Source organism: Trachypithecus francoisi, unplaced genomic scaffold (genome assembly GCF_009764315.1).
Source record: "Trachypithecus francoisi isolate TF-2019V2 unplaced genomic scaffold, Tfra_2.0 Lachesis_group0, whole genome shotgun sequence".
Taxonomy (NCBI): domain Eukaryota; kingdom Metazoa; phylum Chordata; class Mammalia; order Primates; family Cercopithecidae; genus Trachypithecus; species Trachypithecus francoisi.
Window position 1 is genome coordinate 15,155,962 of NW_022681453.1, and position 20,715 is coordinate 15,176,676.

The 20,715-nt window shown below is 49.0% G+C and overlaps 1 protein-coding gene and 1 pseudogene across 2 annotated transcripts; one reads left to right on the plus strand and one right to left on the minus strand.

Annotated features, from left to right (window-relative positions):
- Positions 1 to 1,513: 1,513 nt before the first annotated feature.
- On the minus strand, positions 1,514 to 20,372 carry ELP6 (elongator acetyltransferase complex subunit 6). Of its 2 annotated transcripts, XM_033205583.1 has the most exons (7): positions 20,148 to 20,372; positions 17,486 to 17,564; positions 16,509 to 16,579; positions 10,930 to 11,048; positions 8,563 to 8,764; positions 4,800 to 4,946; positions 1,514 to 2,074 (listed from the first exon to the last, which is right to left on the minus strand). In XM_033205583.1, exons 1-7 carry the CDS (start codon positions 20,199 to 20,201, stop codon positions 1,946 to 1,948), a joined length of 801 nt encoding a protein of 266 aa, XP_033061474.1. In that variant the 5' UTR covers positions 20,202 to 20,372; the 3' UTR covers positions 1,514 to 1,945. The 2 variants fall into 2 exon arrangements, with proteins under 2 accessions (XP_033061474.1, XP_033061483.1); XM_033205592.1 differs by lacking the exons at positions 16,509 to 16,579; positions 17,486 to 17,564 and having other exon boundaries at positions 20,148 to 20,323.
- LOC117084500 lies at positions 6,376 to 6,768 on the plus strand (annotated as a pseudogene).
- Positions 20,373 to 20,715: the final 343 nt, after the last annotated feature.

Below are 20,715 nucleotides of genomic sequence, written 5' to 3' on the forward strand. Positions count from 1 at the left end.
TACAGGTATGAGCTACCATTGCCAGCCTTTAGGATTGTTTTTATCTTTATAACCCTTTTTATGAAACAGGTCTTCTGGCCAAGTGCAGTGGCTCATGCCTGTAATCCAGCACTTTGGGAGGCCGAGGCGGGTGGATCACAAGGTCAGGAGATCGAGACCATCCTGGCTAACACAGTGAAACCCCGTCTCTACTAAAAATACAAAAAATTAGCCGGGCATGGTGGTGTGCGCCTATAGTCCCAGCTACTTGGGAGGCTGAAGCAGGAGAATTGCTTGAACCCAGAAGGTGGAGGTTGCAGTGAGACAAGATCGCGCCACTGCACTCCAGCCTGGGCGACAGGGCAAGACTCTGTCTCAAAATAAATAAATAAATAAATAAAAATAAAATCCTGGACTCAAGTGATCTGCCTGCCTCAGCCTCCCAAAGTGCTGGGATTGCAGGCACAAGCCACCATGCACGACCAACATCAGGTTTTAATTGATAAGTAAGCAAGGATAAGGAACAGATTCTGTACACGTAGAAAAATACAGAGAAAATCATGTACTAGTGATTAAAGAAACGTCAATTTTCGGCCGGGCGCGGTGGCTCACACCTGTAATCCCAGCACTTTGGGAGGCTGAGGCGGGTGGATCATGAGGTCAGAAGATCGAGACCATCCTGGCTAACACGGTGAAACCCCGTCTCTACAAAAAATACAAAAAATTAGCCGGGCGTGGTGGCGGGCGCCCGTAGTCCCAGCCCCTACTCGGGAAGCTGAGGCGGGAGAATGGCATGAACCCGGGAGGCGGAGCTTGCAGTGAGCCGGGATCGTACCACTGCACTCCTGCCTGGGCGACAGAGCAAGACTCTGTCTCAAAAAAAAAAAAAAAAAACAGAAAAGAAAACAACAGCTATGTAAGTTCCTCAGTATATAGCAAAAATAGTATTATTTTTTCATTTTCTTCAAGATAAAATTCATTGTAGTATAATTTATATACCAAAAAAACACCCATTTTACTAGAATACACCTAGTGTCTACTCTGAGATTACCTCAACTGAGGGGCTGAGTGGGACCAGTTGTCACCTACAGGATGCGGGGGCAAGAGCTCACTTCCTGCAGTCTTCACAGGTGAGGGAGGCACCAGCTCCTCACCAAGGCCCGATCTGTCTGGCAGCAAGAACATCCCTTACCCCTCTCACTAAGGCCATACACACCTGTGCCTACACAGGGTCTCATGTGGCTAAGGCCCTGGTGCCAGGCCCTTAATGGCTAGGATTTGTTGGCATAAAGGCAAGGCACCACAGAAACTGGAGAAGCGAAAAGTCCCCACCTTTGGGTGGGGAGCCGGCCTCTGGGTTGCATGACTATCAGTCAGCAAGTGTGGACTTTGGAGTGAGGTGCAGTTACTTACAGCCTGCTGTGCAGCCTGTGTGCTTCCAAACCTCTCTAGGTGTGTTTCCTCGCTGGACTCATAGGCAAAGGGGAAGTACCTTTCCAGGATGGAAACTGAACAAGACAACCCACAGGAAGCCCCAGTGTGGAAACTTACTTTATTCTAGCCATGATTATCCTAGTTGTCACCTTGCACACCTGCCATCTGGTGCCATCTCCTGGCTGGCACATTTATACCCTCTCTGGCTCTGAAAGGCATGTCAACCAAAAATGGGCAGTTGGACTAAGGCATATTTAAACAAAGGCTCCGAGGGACCCCTTTCACTTAGGTCTAGCATCCAGCCTCTCTCTCAGCAGAGGCAGGATCGTAGTCCCTTGTCGTGTTTTCTGAACAGGGCCCAGGACAGCCAAGGCATGCCATCACTGCAGCACTCAACCCTCCTTGGTCACAGTGGAGTCACCGGTCCAGCCTGAAATACTACTACAGAGGAGAAAGACCCATTCCTGCAAGGTTGCTCTATCTTCCACGTCCAAAAACAGTCCTATGTAGCTTCAGCTGCTCCCAAATCAGGTCACAGAACAGCAGGAGACATTCCTTTGGCAAAAAAGGACACGCTTTTGTCCTGTATCTTATACTGGTAAGTGAGGCTCTGATCCCGCTGGGCTGTGCGCTGCGATGGTCTCCTCCACAGGATTCTCAGCTACGGAGACAGAGAAGAATGAAAGAGGAGCAACCACCCCAGGAAGCTGCTCCATTGGGAACCCCACCCTAGCTTCTCTGTGACCTTCAGCTGAGGCTTCTATGAGATGACAGTCAGACGTGCCATCTGGTAATGGGGCCAACTTGTAAAATAAAGCCTATCACCAGCTAACTACAAATAAAGGGTTCCCCTCCATTACAGTAGTCATATTGGCTCAATACAAAAAATGTGAAAGAGAAACAAAAAGGAGAAGGAAGGAAAAAGTCTTTCAAAGGAAGACCCTTAAAGTATTTTTATTTTATTTTATTTTATTTTTTTAAGCAGAGTCTCACTCTGTTGCCCAGGCTGGAGTGCAGTGGCGCAATCTTTTTTTTTTTTTTTTTTTGAGACAGAGTCTCGCTCTATTGCCCAGGCTGGAGTGCAGTGGTGCGATCTCGGCTCACCGCAAGCTCCGCCTCCCGGGTTCACGCCATTCTCCTGCCTCAGCCTCCCGAGGAGCTGGGACTACAGGCACCCGCCACCTCGCCCGGCTAGTTTTTTTTTTGTATATTTAGTAGAGACGGGGTTTCACTGTGTTAGCCAGGATGGTCTCGATCTCCTGACCTCATGATCCGTGCGTCTCGGCCTCCCAAATCGCTGGGATTACAGGCTTGAGCCACCGCGCCCGGCCAACGCAATCTTGACTCATTGCAACCTCCGCCTCCTGGGTTCAAGCGATTCTCCTGCCTCAGCCTCCCAAGTAGCTGGATTACAGGTGCGTATCACCATGCCCAGCTAATTTTTGTATTTTTAGTAGAGGCTGGGTTTCACTATGTTGGCCAGGCTGGTCTGGAACTCTGACCTCAGGTGATCCACCCACCTCGGCCTCCCAAAGTGCTGGGATTACAGGCATGAGCCACCGTGCCCAGTCCCTTTGTTCTTTTTTCTAAGCATGGTTTTATACTTGTGGGCTCGACTAATTTTGAAAATCCCATTAGAATTTGTACATTCAATACAGAGGCCCAGGAAGGCTAGATACCTGTTTTGATGGTGTTTCCGCTGACTACAATGCTCTGGGGGTCTGGCTGAAGACAGGCCACAGCTGCCCAGCAGCACCTTCTCCTCAGGCCCTGCTGCAGCACTACAGACACAGCACTGCTGGGCTTGGTCCTCTGTGTGACCTACCAGCCTTGACTCTGAAGGACTCTGGGCCAAGACTCCTAGCCACTCTTACTGGGTCAGGAGTGCTCAACATGAAGTTAACCAGGAAGCTGTAGTGGAGGCTTGGGAGTGGTTCCAGAAGAGAAGTTTGAGAAGGCATAGAGCCACACGGCAGCCCATTTAGAGGGGTAGAACCCAGCTTCCCTCCTAGAGAAGGACTCTCAGTTTCTGCCCAAGTACTCCAATTGTTCTGGTAAGAGGCAGCAGTTGGGGCAGCAACCCTGGTCCATGGGTATGGCCTCCCCAAGTCGTTTCTCTGTTTTCTTTTTTTGAGACAGAGTTTCTGTCGCCCAGGATGGAGTGTAGTAGTGCGATCTTGGCTCACTGCAACCTCCGCCTCCTGGGTTCAAGCGATTCTCCTGCCTCAGTCTCCTGAGTAGCTGGGACTACAGGCCCGCACCACCATGCCTGGCTAATTTTTCTATTTCTATTAGAGATGGAGTTTCACCATGTTGGCCAGGCTGTTCTCGAACTCCTGACCTCAAGAGACTGGCCTGCCTTGGCCTCCCAAAGTGTTGGGATTACAGGCGTTAGCCACTATGCATGGCCCCGAGTTGTTATTTTAAAAGGAACAGGCTGGGGCACGGTAGCTCACTCCTGTAATCCCAACACTTTGGGAGGCAAACAGGGGTGGATCACAAGGTCAGGAGTTCAAGACCAGCCTGGCTAACAAGATGAAACCCCCATCTCTACTAAAAATATAACAAAAATTAGCCAGGCATGGCAGTGGATTGCCTGTAATCCCAGGTACTTGGAAGGCTGAGGCAGAGAACTGCTTGAACCCAGGAGGTAGAGATTACAGTGAGCCAAGATCGCGCCACTGCACTCCAGCCTAGGTGACAGAGCAAGACTCTGTCTAAAAAAAAAAGGAACAGGCCGGGTGCGGTGGCTCAAACCTGTAATCCCAGCACTTTGGGAGGCCGAGATGGGCGGATCACGAGGTCAGGAGATCGAGACCATCCTGGCTAATACGGTGAAACCCCGTCTCTAATAAAAAAAAATACAAAAAACTAGCCGGCCGAGATGGCGGGCACCTGTAGTCCCAGCTACTCGGGAGGCTGAGGCAGGAGAATGGTGTAAACCCGGGAGGCAGAGCTTGCAGTGAGCTGAGATCCGGCCACTGCACTCCAGCCTGGGCGACAGAGCGAGGCTGTCTCAAAAAAAAAAAAGAAAAGAAAAAAAAGGAACGGTGTTGACCTGAAGAGACGCCTGCTGCAGTACTGCAGAGAAATGTTGCTGTTATTTGATGGCATGCCCCTGCATTCCACTCTTGACAGCTGTCTCCTCTTTAAGAGTGCTCCACTTTGGTCACAAATGGGATCCCGTGGAATATGTGTGTTGGTCCATGAGGCTAAGTGCCATCTGGAGCAGGTCTATTACCTGAAGTCTCACAATTTCCAGTGTTTCCCTTCCATCTGAAGTCATGTCCCAACCAGACAGTCCCTCAGGCCTGACCCTCCCCTATGCAGTCAAGAATCATAGGTACACGGGCAAGCAGCCCATTGCCTGGTCGGCCCCTGCATACCTGCCCATGCACATCCCTGCAGAAGCCAGTGGCCAGGCCCTCAGCCCGCAGGATCAGGTGGCTCTGGTGACTGACGCCATTCAGCAAGATGTCATTCTCCTCGTCCTCCACATCTCCACTGTCGTGCACAAGGATCACCATGTTTCCCTGCATCAGATACAAGATGGAAGCCTGCCTTACCAGAAGGGACACCCAGAGTCAGGGAGTGCCAGCCTCTCATTGCCTCCACTCCCCTGCACATCCTCTCACAGATCACCCTCCCTGCTGCTGCTACAGCCAGCCCCTACCTGTGCTCCCAGACCCTGAGTCCAGTCATCTACTGGACAATCTCACCCATAATGAGCCAACCCATATTTTCAGCTCACTTCATCTAAACCAACAGTCTTCAAAATTAGCTCACTCTCCTGAATTCCTGAATGTTATTAAAAGTGTCACCATCCTGCCAGGCACCCATTCATTCAGTCTACAGTTCCTGAATACTTACAGTGTACCAGATCCCACAGTAGGAATAACAAGTGAGAGATATGGGCCCAGGAGCAGATAGATGCTGACAATACAGGATGATAAGACCAAGGGAGAGGGAAGCATGAGGTGTATGGGGAGCACAACGAAGAGGCATCTGCTCTAACCTGGAGGAGCAGGTCAGGTGGTAAGCACATGTGAGCTGAATCTCAGAGGGCAAGTAGGAGTTAGCCGAGCCGAAATGACTTTTTGGTCAACCCTGCCAAAAAGTGACAGCTTGAATAATAAGTCCTTCAAAGGAATACTGTCCAGTTGTTAAAAAGAATAAAGCTGGCCGGGCACAGTGGTGCACTCCTGTAATCCCAACACTTTGGGAGGCCAAGGCAGGAAGATCATTGAGCCAGGGAGTTCAATACCAGCCTGGGCAACATAGTGAGACCCTGTCTCTATTTGTAAAGAATAGTAATAAAAGGCCGGGCGTGGTGGCTCACACCTGTAATCCCAGCTCTTTGAGAGGCCGAGGTGGGTGGATCACCTGAGGTCAGGAGTTCAAGACCAGCCTGGCCAACATGGTGAAACCCCGTCTCTACTAAAAATATTTTAAAAATTAGCCGGCCAGGCACGGTGGCTCACGCCTGTAATCTCAGCACTTTGGAGGCTGAGGCGGGCAGATCACAAGGTCAGGAGTTCAAAACCAGCTTGGCCAACATGGTGAAACCCTGTCTCTACTAAAAAAAACACAAAATTTAGCCGGGCATGGTGGTGTGTGCCTGTAATCCCAGCTACTCGGGAGACTGAGGCAGGAGAATTGCTTGAACCCGGGAGGCAGAGGTTGCAGTGAGCCGAGATCATACCACTGCACTCCAGCCTGGGCAAAAGAGCAAGACTCCATCTCAAAAAAAAAAAAAAAAAAATTAGCCGGGTGTGATGGTGGGCACCTGTAATCCCAGCTACTTGGGAGGCTGAGGCAGGAGAATCGCTTGAACCTGGGAGGTGGAGGTTGCATGAGCCAAGGTCACTGAGGTTGCACCACTGCACTCTAGCCTGGGCAACAAGAGTGAAACTCCATCTCAAAAAAAAAAGAAAAGACTAGTTTAAAAAAGAAAGAGAATAAATGGCTCCTGTAGGGGTACAAAGCAGCGTGGCCAGGCCAGGGTCTGAGCTGGGGTTCTGTCCCTGCTGGGCTGCAGGACACGGACTGCTGGACTGCTGCCACGGAACTCAGTGCAGAATAACTCCAGGAGAAACTGCAGTGGGACCTGGAGGCAGAGCATGTGAAGGTGGAGGACGTGACCCTCAACCGTTGTGCCTGCAGCTTCTGAGTCCTGGTGGTGTCGGCCAAGTTCGAGGGGAAGCTGCGGCTTCAGACACACGGGCAGGTAAACGTGTGCCTAGCTGGAGGCTCTCGCACACCCATGCTTTTGAGCAGAAAACCCTCATCGCAGAGCAGTGGGCCTGCGAGCAGCAGAAACGAGGGACGGACACCTACACAGCCATTACATTATAAATCAAGGCTAGAAACAAAGGAAAAGAATGAAGCAGATCCATGTGTTATTTTTGGGCAATGGACAACAAAATACACTGTGTATTACTAAATGAAAAAAAAGAAGTAGCGAACAGTGTGGATGGCAGGTTACCAGTAATGTGAAGAAAAATGCAGGGAGACAAATATGTGCATATACTTTGGGAGCCAAGGCAGGAGAATCACCTGAGCCCAGGAGTTCAAGATCAGCCTGGGCAACATAGTGAAACCAAGTCTCTATAAAAAGTAAAAATATAGAAAAAAACCAAATATGTGCATAATTGTACAGACTGGCTAGAAGGATGCACGTTGAGCCGGTCGTGGTGGCTCACACCTGTAATCCCAGCACTTTGAGAGGCCGAGGCAGGCGCATCATGAGGTCAGAAGATAGAGACCACGGCGAAACCCCGTCTCTACTAAAAATACAAAAAAAAAATTAGCTGGGCGCGGTGGCGGGCACCTGTAGTCCCAGCTACTTGGAAGCCTGAGGCAGGAGAATGCATGAACCTGGGAGGCGGAGCTTGCAGTGAGCCGAGATCTCACCACTGCACTCCAGCCCCGGCAACAGAGTGAGACTCCGTCTCAAAAAAAAAAAAAAAAGAAGGATGTACGTTGGAGGGAGGGAGAGAGGCAAGAGCACTTTTCTTCCTTCTTTTTCTTTTTAAAACAATGCCCAAGTTTTACTTTTTCAACTAAAAGAAGTATTCTTACAAAAAGAGGGTGGTAGCAGGTCACAGACCCAGCTGGACTGCAGAAGGTGGCTTTGGCTACTTACTCTCAACCCCTAATCCTGACTGTGCCTTCCACACCCCTAACAGTTCCTCCTCCTCCCATTCTTTCTGCATTACCCTGGTTCCTGGCTCTGTAGCTATAGCCAGGATGGCCTCAGAAGTTCCCTGAAAAGAGCTTCCAGGCAGGACTTTGCACACAGGTGTTCAACACACACTGCTGGATACCCACACACCTGGCTAACTCAGTTAGCTTATCTCTCCCATTGCTCTGTACGCTCAGTCTGACCGCACCATACCACCGTCCACACGTTCCTGCCAGCTACACCTTTACACACTGACAAGTGCTACTGTGGGCCAGACACCGTGCTGACATGTTACAAGCTTCATCTCACTTCACTCTTGTAGTCAGGTACCTGTGAGGTAGGCACCACAGCCATTCCTATTTTACTGACTGGCCTATTGTTATTGTTAAAAACTCTATTATGGCTACTAAGTACAGTAGTGTTTACACCTAACTGATCACAACCAGTTACAGATATCTTTGTTCCTTCTCTGCTTCCACTGCTTCACTTGACTAACCAAAAGAAAACAAAAACAAAAACTCTAAAACCTCTATTAAGGCAGAAATCCCTGTTTGTCTCTCATAACTTGGTAATCAAGGTAACATTGTATATCCTATACTTGTATTGCCCTTTACAATTTTTAAAGTGGCTCATACTCATTATCTTAGCTGATCTACAAAATACACAGGGATGATAATAACTTGCCCCAGGACACAGGCTATATCTGGCAGACCTGGGACTGCAGCAGTGCCACACATGACCAGCCCCACTGAACGCAATGTTGATCATCGCTTTATTTTGGGGGGCTTTACTTTTCAGCAACGGCAGGTAAGGGAAAGCAGGGTGGCTGGAGCAAAAGCTTTCTGGCGCTACCAGAGTAAAGCCAAAACCCCAAGCAAATAAAAAGATCACAACAAGTGAGGTCTGGACCTGTCTGAGTTCTTGGAGGTCACAGGTGGGCACACAGAAGGCAGTTCCATGAGTACCTTTAGTTCCCAGCACACGGTGGCTCTGCAGTAGTGAATGAAGTCTAGCACAGCCACCGCCCCCATGCCCAGGCTCAGGAGTACACTAAGGTCGTCCACCAGCAGCACCGGGTATGTCCACCGAGCCTCTCCACTGTCTACTGGCTTCAGGGCCTCTCGTACAAACTCAAACAATGGTTTCAAGTTCCCAGCATTAGCCTCCCTGGAGAGACAGGACAAAAGTTACCAGACTTCACTCTCTCTACAGATGTTTATCAAGAACCAAGTAGCACCACAGGAGAGGGCTAAGGGGGACAAAGAACTTTATCACAATTCTTGGCAACAAAGAGTTCATGATCTGGTTAGAAAGAAAAGGCATGCACGTGTACAGGAATAATTCAAATATTTCCTGAGGCCTACTAGGTATAAAGCACTGTGTTAGAAACTGGGGGACACAAAAATAAACAGCTCCTAGGGCCCTTAAGAGACACCATACATAGCTGGGCGCGGTGGTTCACACCTGTAATCCCAGCACTTTGTGAGGCTGAGGCAGGCGGGTCACTCAAGGTGAGGAGTTCAAGATCAGCCTGGCCAACAATGGTGAAACCCTGTCTCTACTAAAAATACAAAAATTAGCAGGTGTGGTGGCGCACACCTGTAATCTCAGCCACTCGGGAGGCTGAGGCAGGAGAACTGCTTGAACCTGGGAGGCGAAGTTGCAGTGAGCCAAGACTGAGATCATCCCACTGCACTCCAACCTCGGCAACAGAACGAGACTCTGTCTCAGAAAAAAAAGAAAAGAGAGAGACACCATACAGCCTCTCAACCCAAGAGCTTAAGGCATCTGGAAGATCAACTGGATTGGGCAGGCAGAAGCCTTCCCAGGAGGTCATACACAGCTGGAAAAAGTTAAACAGGCCAGGCACAGTAGCTCGCACCTATAATCCCAGCACTTTGGGGGGCCAGTGGGGGAGAATCATTTGAGCCCAGGAGTTCAAGAACAGCCTAGGCAACAGAGTGGGACCATATCTCTAAAATAAAAAATTTTTTTAATTAACCAGGCATAGTGGTACACCCCTGTAGTCCCAGCTACTTGGAGGCTGAGATGAGAGGAGTGCTTGAGCCCAGGAGGTCGAGTTTGCAGTGAGCCGTGTGTGTACCACTGCACTCCAGCCTGGACAACAGAGCAAGACCGTCTCCAAAAAAATAATGAAATAAGAAGTTAAACAGCAACTCAGATGCCCTGATGGTCAGTGGCAGTGGCCTAAGGGCTTTTGTATACGTAACAAATTTGACCCGTTTCTGACATAAGCCAGATTGACTATCTCCGTCTTCTCTAGCGACTACCCCCGGCCATCATTTCTCAGCAATGAGTGGAGGAACAGAGCACGGGGCGCAGGGCAACTGGCCTACTGCCTTATGCTCCAGGGATGAGCCCCTGGCATTGCGTTATTTTCACTAACAATGAGGACATCAACCCATATCTTGGGATGAGGTGTAACCAGCCCCTGCCTTCAAATGAGGAAACCCCAAGTCAGAGATGTTAAGGGGTATATATGAGGTCACACACAGGGTCAGGAAACATGGCCTCACAGCCACCACATAAGGGTGTGTGTGTCTGAGAGATAAGGTGGTTGGGGGAAGTTAATGTGTGGACAGCTTTGTAGTGGAGGAAGAACAGCAGCCAAGCAGGGAGTCTTCACAGAGCTATGTTTGTGGCCAATGTTCAGAAAGGAGGAAAAGCAGGAAAACCAATCTCAGGCCTGCGACGCTGAATACCAAACCAGGGGAAAAACTTTTTCTTAAATGTCTGAAGAGTAAATATTTTAGACTTGCAGGTCATATGGTCTCTGTCCCGACTACTCAACTCTATTTGTTGCTGTAATGCAAAGACAGCCAGGGACAACATGCAAACAAATGAATGTGGCTGTATTCCAGTAAAATTTTATTTACAAAAAATAAATTAAAAAAAAAGAATATTAAAAAAGACAATTTAAAAAATATGAAACAAAACAAACAAAACAAATTTATTTACAAAAACAGGCAGCTGACCCATAGCCCATAGTTTGTCGTTGCAGAGTTTCCGCTATTGCAGAGCTCAGGTGTATACTAGGGCTCTAAGCCAGGGCTGGAAAACACAGCAAAGCATATTGTTCTGCCATCCTTCCAGCAAATGATCCTCTCTGTAGCTTTTGGGACAAATGTCCACCCTTAGCCCCATGATAAGAGCCAGCATTTGATAATGCTGCAACACCAGATGAAGTATCTGACTCCTGAAGCCAGTTCCATCCTCCTGCACAATAAGAAGGAATCACACAGCAACCAGGAACCCTGTCTGGGCCCACCTGCCACGTGTGTGCTTCCGGGCTGGGCTGCAGGCTGACTGACCTGAGAAACTGCAGGGGATGTGGCTCCTCTTGAGTCTGGAAGAAGACGTCCACTGCGGACTTGAGTCCCTCGAGGAACACAAGCTGCCCACGCTCCCGCGCCACAGTCAGGTTGACACCCTGAACATGACAAAGAGTGAGTTACTGTGCCTTGTAGGGGAATGCATCAGACTAGATACCAGCTTGCAAGAGGGCACAAGACACCTTCCAAACGTGGCAGAAGTGTATCTGACCACCCAGTGTACAGGCCTGTCTTCATTCCCCTGGGTGCTCCCAACCCACAATTCCCCATCTGTTTTCAGATGTGTATTTCCATTTAATTGTCACATTAAAAGGAAAACTAGCCAGGCATGGTGGTACATGCCTGGAGTCCCAGCTACTTGGGAGGCTGAGGCAGGTGGATCGTTTGAGCCCAGGAGTTTGAGACCAGCCTGGGCAACATGGCAAGATCTCGTCTCTACAAAAAAAAATTTTTAAAATTACCCAAGTGTGGTAGTTTGCACCTGCAGTCTCAGCAACTCAGGAGGCTGAGGTAGGAGGATCACGTGCGCCCAGCAGGTCAAGGCTGTAGTGAGCCTTGCACAGTGAGCACTCCACCATGTGCAACAGAGCGAAACTCTGTCTCAAAAAGACACAAAAAACAAAAACCTAGGCTGGGCATGGTGTCTCATGCCAATAATCCCAGCATTTTGGGAGAACAAGGGGCAGATCACCCGAGGTCAGGAGTTCGACACTAGTCTGGCCAACATGGTGAAACTCCATCTCTACTAAAATACAAAAATTAGCCAGGTGTGGTGGCAGGCGCCTGCAATCCCAGCTACTCAGGAGACTAAGACAGGAGGATTGCTTGAACTGGGAGGTGGAGGTTGCAGTGAGCCGAGATCGCACCATTGCACTCCAGCCTGGGTGACGAGAGTGAAACTCCGTCTCACAAAAAAAAAAAAAAAAAAAAAAAAACCCCACAAAAAATGGGATGCAGAAATTTAGTATGCCCATCCCTGCTCGGACCAGGACTTTTTTTTTCTTTTCTTTTCTTTTTTTACTTGTCACTGACTTGAAGCTCAAGAACTTTCTTTTTTTTTTTTTTCTTTTTTGAGACAGAGTCTCACTCTACTGCCTAGGCTGGAGTGCAGTAATGCAATCTCGGCTCACTGCAACCTCTGCCTCCCAGGTTCAAGTGATTCTTGTGCCTCAACCTCCTGAGTAGCTGGGATTACAGGTGTGTGCCACCATACCTGGCTAATTTTTATTTATTTATTTATTCATTCATTTATTTTTTGAGATGGAGCTTCACTCTTGTTACCCAGGCTGGAGTGCAATGGTGCGATCTTGGCTCACTGCAACCTCTGCCTCTTGGGTTCAAGCGATTCTCCTGCCTCAGTCTCCTGAGTAGCTGGGATTACAAGTATGTGCAACCACACCCAGCTGACTTTTGTATTTTTAGTAGAGACGGGGTTTCTCCATGTTGGTCAGGCTGGTCCCGAACTGCCAAACTCAGGTGATCCACCCGCCTTGGCCTCCCAAAGTGCTGGGATTATAGGAATGAGCCACCGCACCCAGCCTAATTTTTTTATTTTTAGTAGAAACAGGGTTTCGCCATACTGACCAGCTGGTCTTAAACTCCTGGCCTCAAGTGATCCACCTGCCTCAGCCTCCAAAAGTGCTGGGATTACAAGTGTGAGCCACTGTGCCAGTCCTCAAGGACTTCTTAAATATGGTTCATGAACTACCATCCAATTAAGAAACCCTTTAAGATGCCTGATTAAAATGTAGATTCCTGGCCAGGCATGGTAGTTCACGCCTGTAATCCCAACACTTTGGGAGGCCGAGGCAGGTGGATCACCGGAGGTCAGGAGTTCGAGACCAGCCTGGACAACATGGCAAAATCCTGTCTCTATGAAAATTCAAAATTAGCCAGGTATGGTAGCACATGACTGTAATCCCAGCTACTTGGGAAACTGAGGCAAGAGAATCACTTGAACCTGGGAAGCAGAGGTTATGGCGAGCCAAGATCATGCCATTGCACTCCAGCCTGGGCAACAAGAGTGAAACTCTGTCTCAAAAAAACCAAAAGCAGACCCCTGGGTCTAATTCCAGAACAAAGGCAGAGCTCAGGATGTACAGCTCAACAAACACCAAGGGATAGTGATGCATTCTAAATGTGCAACCCACTGCTCTACCTGTGCAGAAATAGGTCACATGGAGCTCTGTGTGGTGGCTCACACCTGCAATCCCAGCACTTTGGGAGGCTGAGGCAGGAGGATCCCTTGAGCTTAGGAGTTTAAGACCAGTCTGGGCCAGGCGCGGTGGCTCAAGGCTGTAATCCCAGTACTTTGGGAGGCTGAGACGGGCAGATCTGGAGGTCAGGAGATCGAGACCATCCTGGCTAACACGGTGAAACCCCGTCTCTACTAAAAAATACAAAAAACTAGCCGGGCGAGGTAGCGGGCGCCTGTAGTTCCAGCTACTCAGGAGGCTGAGGCAGGAGAATGGCGTGAACCCGGGAGGTGGAGCTTGCAGTGAGCTGAGATCGGGCTACTACACTCCAGCCTGGGTGACAGAGCGAGACTCTGTCTCAAAAAAAAAAAAAAAAAAAAAAAGACCAGTCTGGGCAACATAAGGAGACCCATTCTTAAAAAAAAAAAAAAAAAAAAAAGGCAAGAAAGAAAGAGGCAACATGTAACTCTTTAGACTTTCCATGCCCCTACATCAGGTCTCAACTGCTCATTCACACACAAAATGCCCAGGGTCTTCCAACGTCTAACACCATTTGTTCTGATAGCTGCAGCTGACAGAGAAAAGACTCCTGATCGTATCACTCTTGCTCTTGCTCACTACCAGTCTATTTATGTAAGTGCAACAATATGCCATGAGTATAGAAGCTCACGCTCCAGTACTTCACATGCCAAGTACTGTGCATGCCATTCCTGCTGTGCTGATTATCATTCAAAGGTAAAAGAAAAAGTAGCCAGTTTAGACATGCGAACACACAGCTGTCTCATCCTGAAACAGATCCAGTGGCCATAAAGCCATGCTACAGAGCCCTGGAATGCAACATGTTTTCTTTACATCCTGACTGTTCTCCCTGGGCTCCTGCCCTGATGTCTAACATAGGAAGTTCTCCCTTCTCTGCAAAGGATGGGAAAGAAAGAACCTACTACCATTCTCTCACCTCCTCATTTGCTTCCACCCAACAGAGAAAGAGGCAGTGACTTGGTCCAATAGTAAGACTGAATTTTATTTTTTTATTTGTTTGTATGTATGTATGTATGCATGTATGTATGTATGTATGTATTGAGATGGAGTCTTGCTCTTTTGCCAAGGCTGGAGTGCAGTGGTGCGATCTTGGCTCACTGCAATTTCCACCTCCCAGGTTCAAGTGCTTCTCATGCCTCAGCCTCCCAAGTAGCTGGGATTATAGGCCTGAGCCACCATGTCTGGATCCTCTGAGAAATAAATGAGTAGAATGCACGCCCCATGAGTGAGATGATCCCAAAGTGTTAGGATTAAAGGTATGAGCCACCACCCCTGGCAGCCAAGAATTTTTATAGTGACTAGGTCTTGGGTTTTGTCAAATGCTTTTTCTACATTAAGTGATATCATCATATGAATTTGTTTCTTTAGCCTATTGAGATGGTGGATTACAATAGCTGATTTTCAAATGTTGAACCGGCTTTGCAACACTGTAATAAACCCAAGTGTGATGTATAGTTCTTCTTATACATTTCTGGACTTGATTTGCTTATATCTTGCGGTGGGGGGGGTGGTGGGGGAATTGCATCTCTGGGAGATATGTTTTTTTCCTCTTTTTATTGAAAAGGTGTGTCGCTCTACAGGCGCACGCCAACCGCCCAGCTAATTTTTATATTTTTAGTAGAGATGGGGTTTTGCTATGTTGGCCAGGCTGGTCTCAAACTCCTGACCTCAGGTGATCTGCCCACCTCGGCCTCCCAAAGTGCTGCGATTACAGGCATGAGCCACCATGCCCAGCCCAAGATTGGCATTTTAAGATCACTGCTGAAGAGTAGCCCAGTTCTCTCCCTCTCTAAGCCTGGCCTGTCCAAAAGCAAACCAAAAAACAGCCCTTCAGCTTCCATTCTCAGGCAGAGAGGTCCACCTAGTCACAGGTAATGGCCCAGGATAGGTCAGGAAGTTCATCAGCCTCTTGGCCATCTTATTCTTGCCCGCCTGTGTATGATGTGGTGAGGGGCAGGAAACGAAAGTCCCTCTCCCCACATTGCGGTCTGAAGCGCTAGACTTAGGGAAAGACAGTGGGAGGCATCCAATTTAGCAGCAGACCAAAGTGTGATCTCCAACCAAGGAGGACGAAAATCAAAACTCATACGGAGAAGGAGAAAACCTTAACTGGTCCAGAATGAGTAGAGAAGAGTTTGATTGGCCGGGCGCGGTGGCTCAAGCCTGTAATCCCAGCACTTTGGGAGGCCGAGACGGGCGGATCACGAGGTCAGGAGATCGAGACCATCCTGGCTAACACGGTGAAACCCCATCTCTACTAAAATATACAAAAAAAAATTAGCCGGGCGAGATGGCGGGCGCCTGTAGTCCCAGCTACTCGGGAGGCTGAGGCGAGAGAATGGCGTAAACCCGGGAGGCGGAGCTTGCAGTGAGCTGAGATCCAGCCACTGCACTCCAGCCTGGGCGACAGAGCGAGACTCCGTCTCAAAAAAAAAAAAAAAAAAAAAAAAAAAAGTTAAAAAAGAAAAGAGAAGAGTTTGATTAATTAACATCTACAAACAGCAGGTCTGGTTCTACAAAGTCTCAATGAAACATGCTGAGATGCTACCTCAGCCCTTCAAATAAGTGGTTCAGGATCCCAAGATTTCTTTCTTTTTCTTTTCTTTTTTTTTTTTTTTGAGACAGAGTCTTGCTCTGTCGCCAGGCTGGAGTGCGATCTCAGCTCACTGCAACCTCTGGCTCCCGGGTACAAGTGATTTTCCTGCCTCAGCCTCCCGAGTAGCTGGGACTACGTGTACGCACCACCACGCCCAGCTAATTTTTGTATTTTTAGTAGAGACGGGGTTTCACCATGTTGGCCAGAATGGTCTCCATCTCTTGACCTCATGATCCGCCCACCTTGGCCTCCCAAAGTGCTGGGATTACAGGCGTGAGCCACTGTGCCCGGCTCAATATTTCTTTAGTCCCTCTTTTTTTTTTTTTTTTTTTTGAGACGGAGTCTGGCTGTGTCACCCAGGCTGGAGTGCAGTGGCCGGATCTCAGCTCACTGCAAGCTCCACCTCCCGGTTCACGCCATTCTCCTGCCTCAGCCTCCCCAGTAGCTGGGACTACAGGCGCCCGCCACCTCACCCAGCTAGTTTTTTTGCATTTTTTAGTAGAGATGGGGTTTCACTGTGTTAGCAAGGATGGTCTCGATCTCCTGACCTCGTGATCCGCCCGTCTCGGCCTCCCAAAGTACTGGGATTACAGGCTTGAGCCACCGCGCCCGGCATAGTACCTCTTTTGCTAAGTTCTGTACAATGCAAATAGGAAAGCCAAGCTTTAGACCATGTGTGACACACACACTCACTCAGGGACCTCACCATGGAATTCCAAAATATTTACCAGCTTCTGTCCCACGATATTGTAGTGGCTGAAGGACTGGAAGAGTGCCACAAAGCAGACTTTACAATTAGCTAGAAAACAAAACAAATGATTTTAAATAAATTCTCTGGTTACAACCAGTCTCAATGATTTCATACCTCTGGAAACAAAAGCACTGAGGCAAATCTAGAGACCCAGAGGCTTTGCAACCCGACATACGCAATTTGATTCTAAGATGTACTTTTTTTCTTAACAGTTATATCTTATTTTGCTGATTCTAAGATATATTTCTGTTAGATGTAGTACTAGGTACTTATTCTTCTTCTTATTATTATTATTATTTGAGCTCGCTCTGTTGGCCAGGCTAGAGTGGCACAATCATGGCTCACTGCAGCCTCAATTTCTCTGGCCTCAAGTGATCTGCCCACCTCAGCCTCCCGAGTAGCTAGAACTATAGGTGTGCCCAGCTAATTTTTGCATTTTTTTGTAGAGACAGGGTCTCCCTATATTGCCCAGGCTGGTCTCGAACTGCTGGCCACAGTTCGAGATCATCCTCCCACCTGGGTCTCCCGAATGCTGGGATTATAGATATGAGCCATTACGCCCAGCCATGCAGCAGCCATGTTCTTTAGGAAGCATCTACTGCCAGGACAAAGTGTCAATGGGGTCCAGTGCCCAGAGACCTCGAGATACACAAAGACCAAAGAGCAACAAAATCAGGAGGCCACATAAGACCTCAGTGAGGCAATGTCCACACAGTGGGTGGAGAAGCAGAAGGTAGGACACAGAAACAGTGAGCACACGCCACTCTTTGGCAGGGCTGGGGAGGGAATGAGATGGCCCAGTGATCTGTTATCCTCATAAAATAGCCCCCCTAGGTATCCCAACACCAAGGCTTGGCTTGTAAATGCTGTTATTGCTTCCTTAAATAGTTTTGGTTTTTATTATTTCTGCACCCATCCTGGGTTTCTTTTCTACAGCATCAATGAGTCCCATACCTTTGAGGTAGAAGGAGAGAAAGTGGTGTACAAGGAAACTTCCATCTGTCTTGGCATCACAGAGTAGAGTCAGTTTCCCCTAAAAGTTACGAGGAACACAAAAAGGTTAGACTCCCTGGAAAGAGGTCAGCTTAGTGTAGAAATCTAGTCAATTGTGTCCACACCTAAATTTCTACACCTGAAGAGTTTATTTTTTTAATGATATATATGCTAAGGTACCCTGAAAAGATGAAAATAAATCAAAATTATGGAAAATCCAAGATTAAAGTTATCACTTATTGTTACTTAGGCAGGCATATCTCAGACTCCACCTCCTCAAAGCAAACAGAGAATAAAATAATTTCTCTTCCTCACTTCTCATGTTAGTAATTCAGGAACCAGTCTTAGGAAGAATTGGATCCTGAACAAAGGATGCTTTCACCATGAGACTCCAATGAAAATCAGATTGCTAGGACTGGAAGAGGCCTTCAAAAGGCCTCCCCGACAACTACTTTATATTTTGATGCCAATTCTATTCTGTAGGGTGAGGGAGAAGGGAGGAAGAAGCAATTGTTGATAGAGATGTCTGATAACAAAGTTCACCCAATGGCCCTGCTTCAGAGGCTTGATCATGGAGAGCTCTAGAAAGACCTCTAAGGGTGGTCTCTGCAGAGCCTGGCTGTCCCGCTCCACTCACCTCTATTTCTGTCAGTGACAGGGAAGGTCTGGATCAAGTGATATCATGCATTCCACCTCCTTGCTGTGTGACCTTCCACAAATGCCTAACTTCTCTGGGATTCAGGTTTTTTCACTTATAAAATATGCAATATCACACCGTCAGACCTTCAGCTTACCCCTGGTGCTGTCATTTCCTGGTGCCCACCTGAATACTCCATTCTCTCTTCTGGCCCTAGGGTGACTTTGGAAGTACCAGTGGTAACTGGCAATGTAATCACAGTCATCTGGACAAGAACTGCCTGGCAACTAAAATCCACAAGGATCTACTGAAAGCTACATTTTGGCACTATGGGGTCATAAAAAGGCTTTAGACACATAGTATCCTGGTTGCCATTGAAAAGGAGTTTACCATTTCATTAGGAAGACAACTATTATGAATAAATCAGGCCAAGCGTGGTGGCTCACGCCTGTAATCTCAGCACTTTGGGAGGCAGAGGCAGGCGGATCACCTGAGGTCAGGAGTTCGAGACCGGCCTGGCCAACATGGTGAAACCCCGTCTCTAACAAAAAATGCAAAAAAAAAAAAAAAAAAATAGCTGGGTGTGGTAGCGCACGCCTGTAATCCCAGCTACTTGGGAGGCTGAATAAGGAGAATCAGTTGAACCCAGGAGGTGAGGTTGCAGGGAGCCGAGATAGCTAGCGCCAGTGCACTCCAGCCCGGGCGACGAAGCGAGACTCCATCAGAAAAAAAAAAAAAAAGAAAAAAGAATAAGCCAGAAGATACGCTCCTGAAAGAGGTTACTCCTACGCTAAAATGTGAAAGGTTTCCAGGTGCCCCAGAGCGTGAAGAGAACATGCCGGGAGGCCGAAACGGGCGGATCACGAGGTCAGGAGATCGAGACCATCCTGGCTAATACGGTGAAACCCAGTCTCCACTAAAAATACAAAAACTAGCCGGGCGAGGTGGTGGGCGCCTGTAGTCCCAGCTACTCGGGAGGCTGAGGCAGGAGAATGGCGGAAACCCGGGAGGCGGAGCTTGCAGTGAGCTGCGATCTGGCCACTGCACTCCAGTCCGGGCGACAGAGCGAGACTCCGCCTCAAAAAAAAAAAAAAGAGAACATGCCAGCCTGGGGTACCAAAGACTGACTTGGTCCAAGCCAATGTTTGCTACGTCCAGCTTCTAACACTTCTATTAGAGACCACAAAGAGGAAGAGTAAGAACAGCAGCGTTCAATACAATGTGCCGATTGCTCCGGGGCTAGGGGGCGGTTAGGAAGCTCGCCAATGAAGACGGCGGCGATACGAACTCCCCCCTCCTCTCAGGCCTATTCCGCAGTCTCCTCTGAGCGCCTGGGACCCCCACTCCAGTGAACATGCACAGGGCGCCCCAGTTCACGTCCGTGAATATAACCCAACCCCACTGTCGGCCATGCTTCCCAGGGACTTTTTTTTTTTTTTGAGACGGAGTCCCGCTCTGTCGCCCAGGCTGGAGTGCGGTGGCGAGGTCTCAGATCACTGCAACCTCCGCCTCCCGGGCTCAAGCTATTCTCCTGTCTCAGCCTCCCGAGTAGCTGGGATTACAGGCATGCGCCACCACGCCCGGCTAATTTTTGTATTTTGCCTAGAGACAGAGTTTCAGCATGTTGGCCAGACTGGTCTCGAACTCCTGACCTAAGATGATCCATCCGCCTCGGCCTCCTAAACTGCTGGGATTACAGGCGTGAGCCACCGTGCCCGGTCGCTTCCCAGAGACTTTTAAGGGCACGTACGGCCTTTGACAATATACGAGATGGCCCAGAAGCCCACCTTCGGCGGGTCCAAGTCTACAGTTCAATCCCCGGGTCGACCCTCTGCGGACTACAACTCCCAGGTGCCCCGTGCCGGGTCGTCGCGCCATTCCCTGGGTTGCGCCATTCCCTGGGTTCCCCCTACCCACCGCCTCCCGGATGCAGTATTCTGCCGCCCTGCCAGGTCCCGCCCCCTTCCGGGCCGCGGGATCTCTTACCTGCTCCGCCCTGTCGGGGGTGGTGTTAAGCAAGTTATTAAGTTCCACGAACATTCCGAGCTCCTGGGGCTAACACTCTGGAGGAGAACCCGGGGTACTGCAAAGGCGATGGAGGCTGGAGAGCTAAACGCACCCAACAGCCCACCTCACGCAAAGAAGCGCGCATGCGCAACGCCACTTTTGCGAGCCAGCCACAGCCAATGACGCGGGTGCCTCGATGGGGCCGCTGCGCAAGCGCATAGACGTGCGTCGAGTCCCAGGTAGTTGGAAACGATGGGCTTCTCTGTAGGACAGCCAGCGACCTGTGGCGGCTCATTCCGCGCAGATCGGCCTGGCGCCCGAGTCCTCCCAGTGGCCCCCAAAGCTCCACGCAACCGAGTATTCTCTTTCCCTTGGCCTCGCTCTCTGCCCAACCGCGGGCCTCCTTTCCTCCACTTGACAGAGTGGCTGTCAAGCGCCCTCTGTGTGCCCCACACTCCTGGGAGCTTGGGCTCATCGGTAAACGAAAACAAAGGACAGAAAATTATTATTATTATTATTTTTTTTTTTTTTTTTTTTTTTTTGAGAC

Coding starts and splice junctions, on each gene's coding strand:
- ELP6 (XM_033205583.1), bottom strand. CDS start 20,201: ATGTTCGTGGAACTTAATAACTTGCTTAACACCACCCCCGACAGGGCG. Junction 17,565..20,147: donor CCCCCGACAGGGCGGAGCAG/GTAAGAGATCCC, acceptor CGTAACTTTTAG/GGGAAACTGACTCTACTCTG. Junction 11,049..16,508: donor ATATCGTGGGACAGAAGCTG/GTAAATATTTTG, acceptor TGTCATGTTCAG/GGTGTCAACCTGACTGTGGC.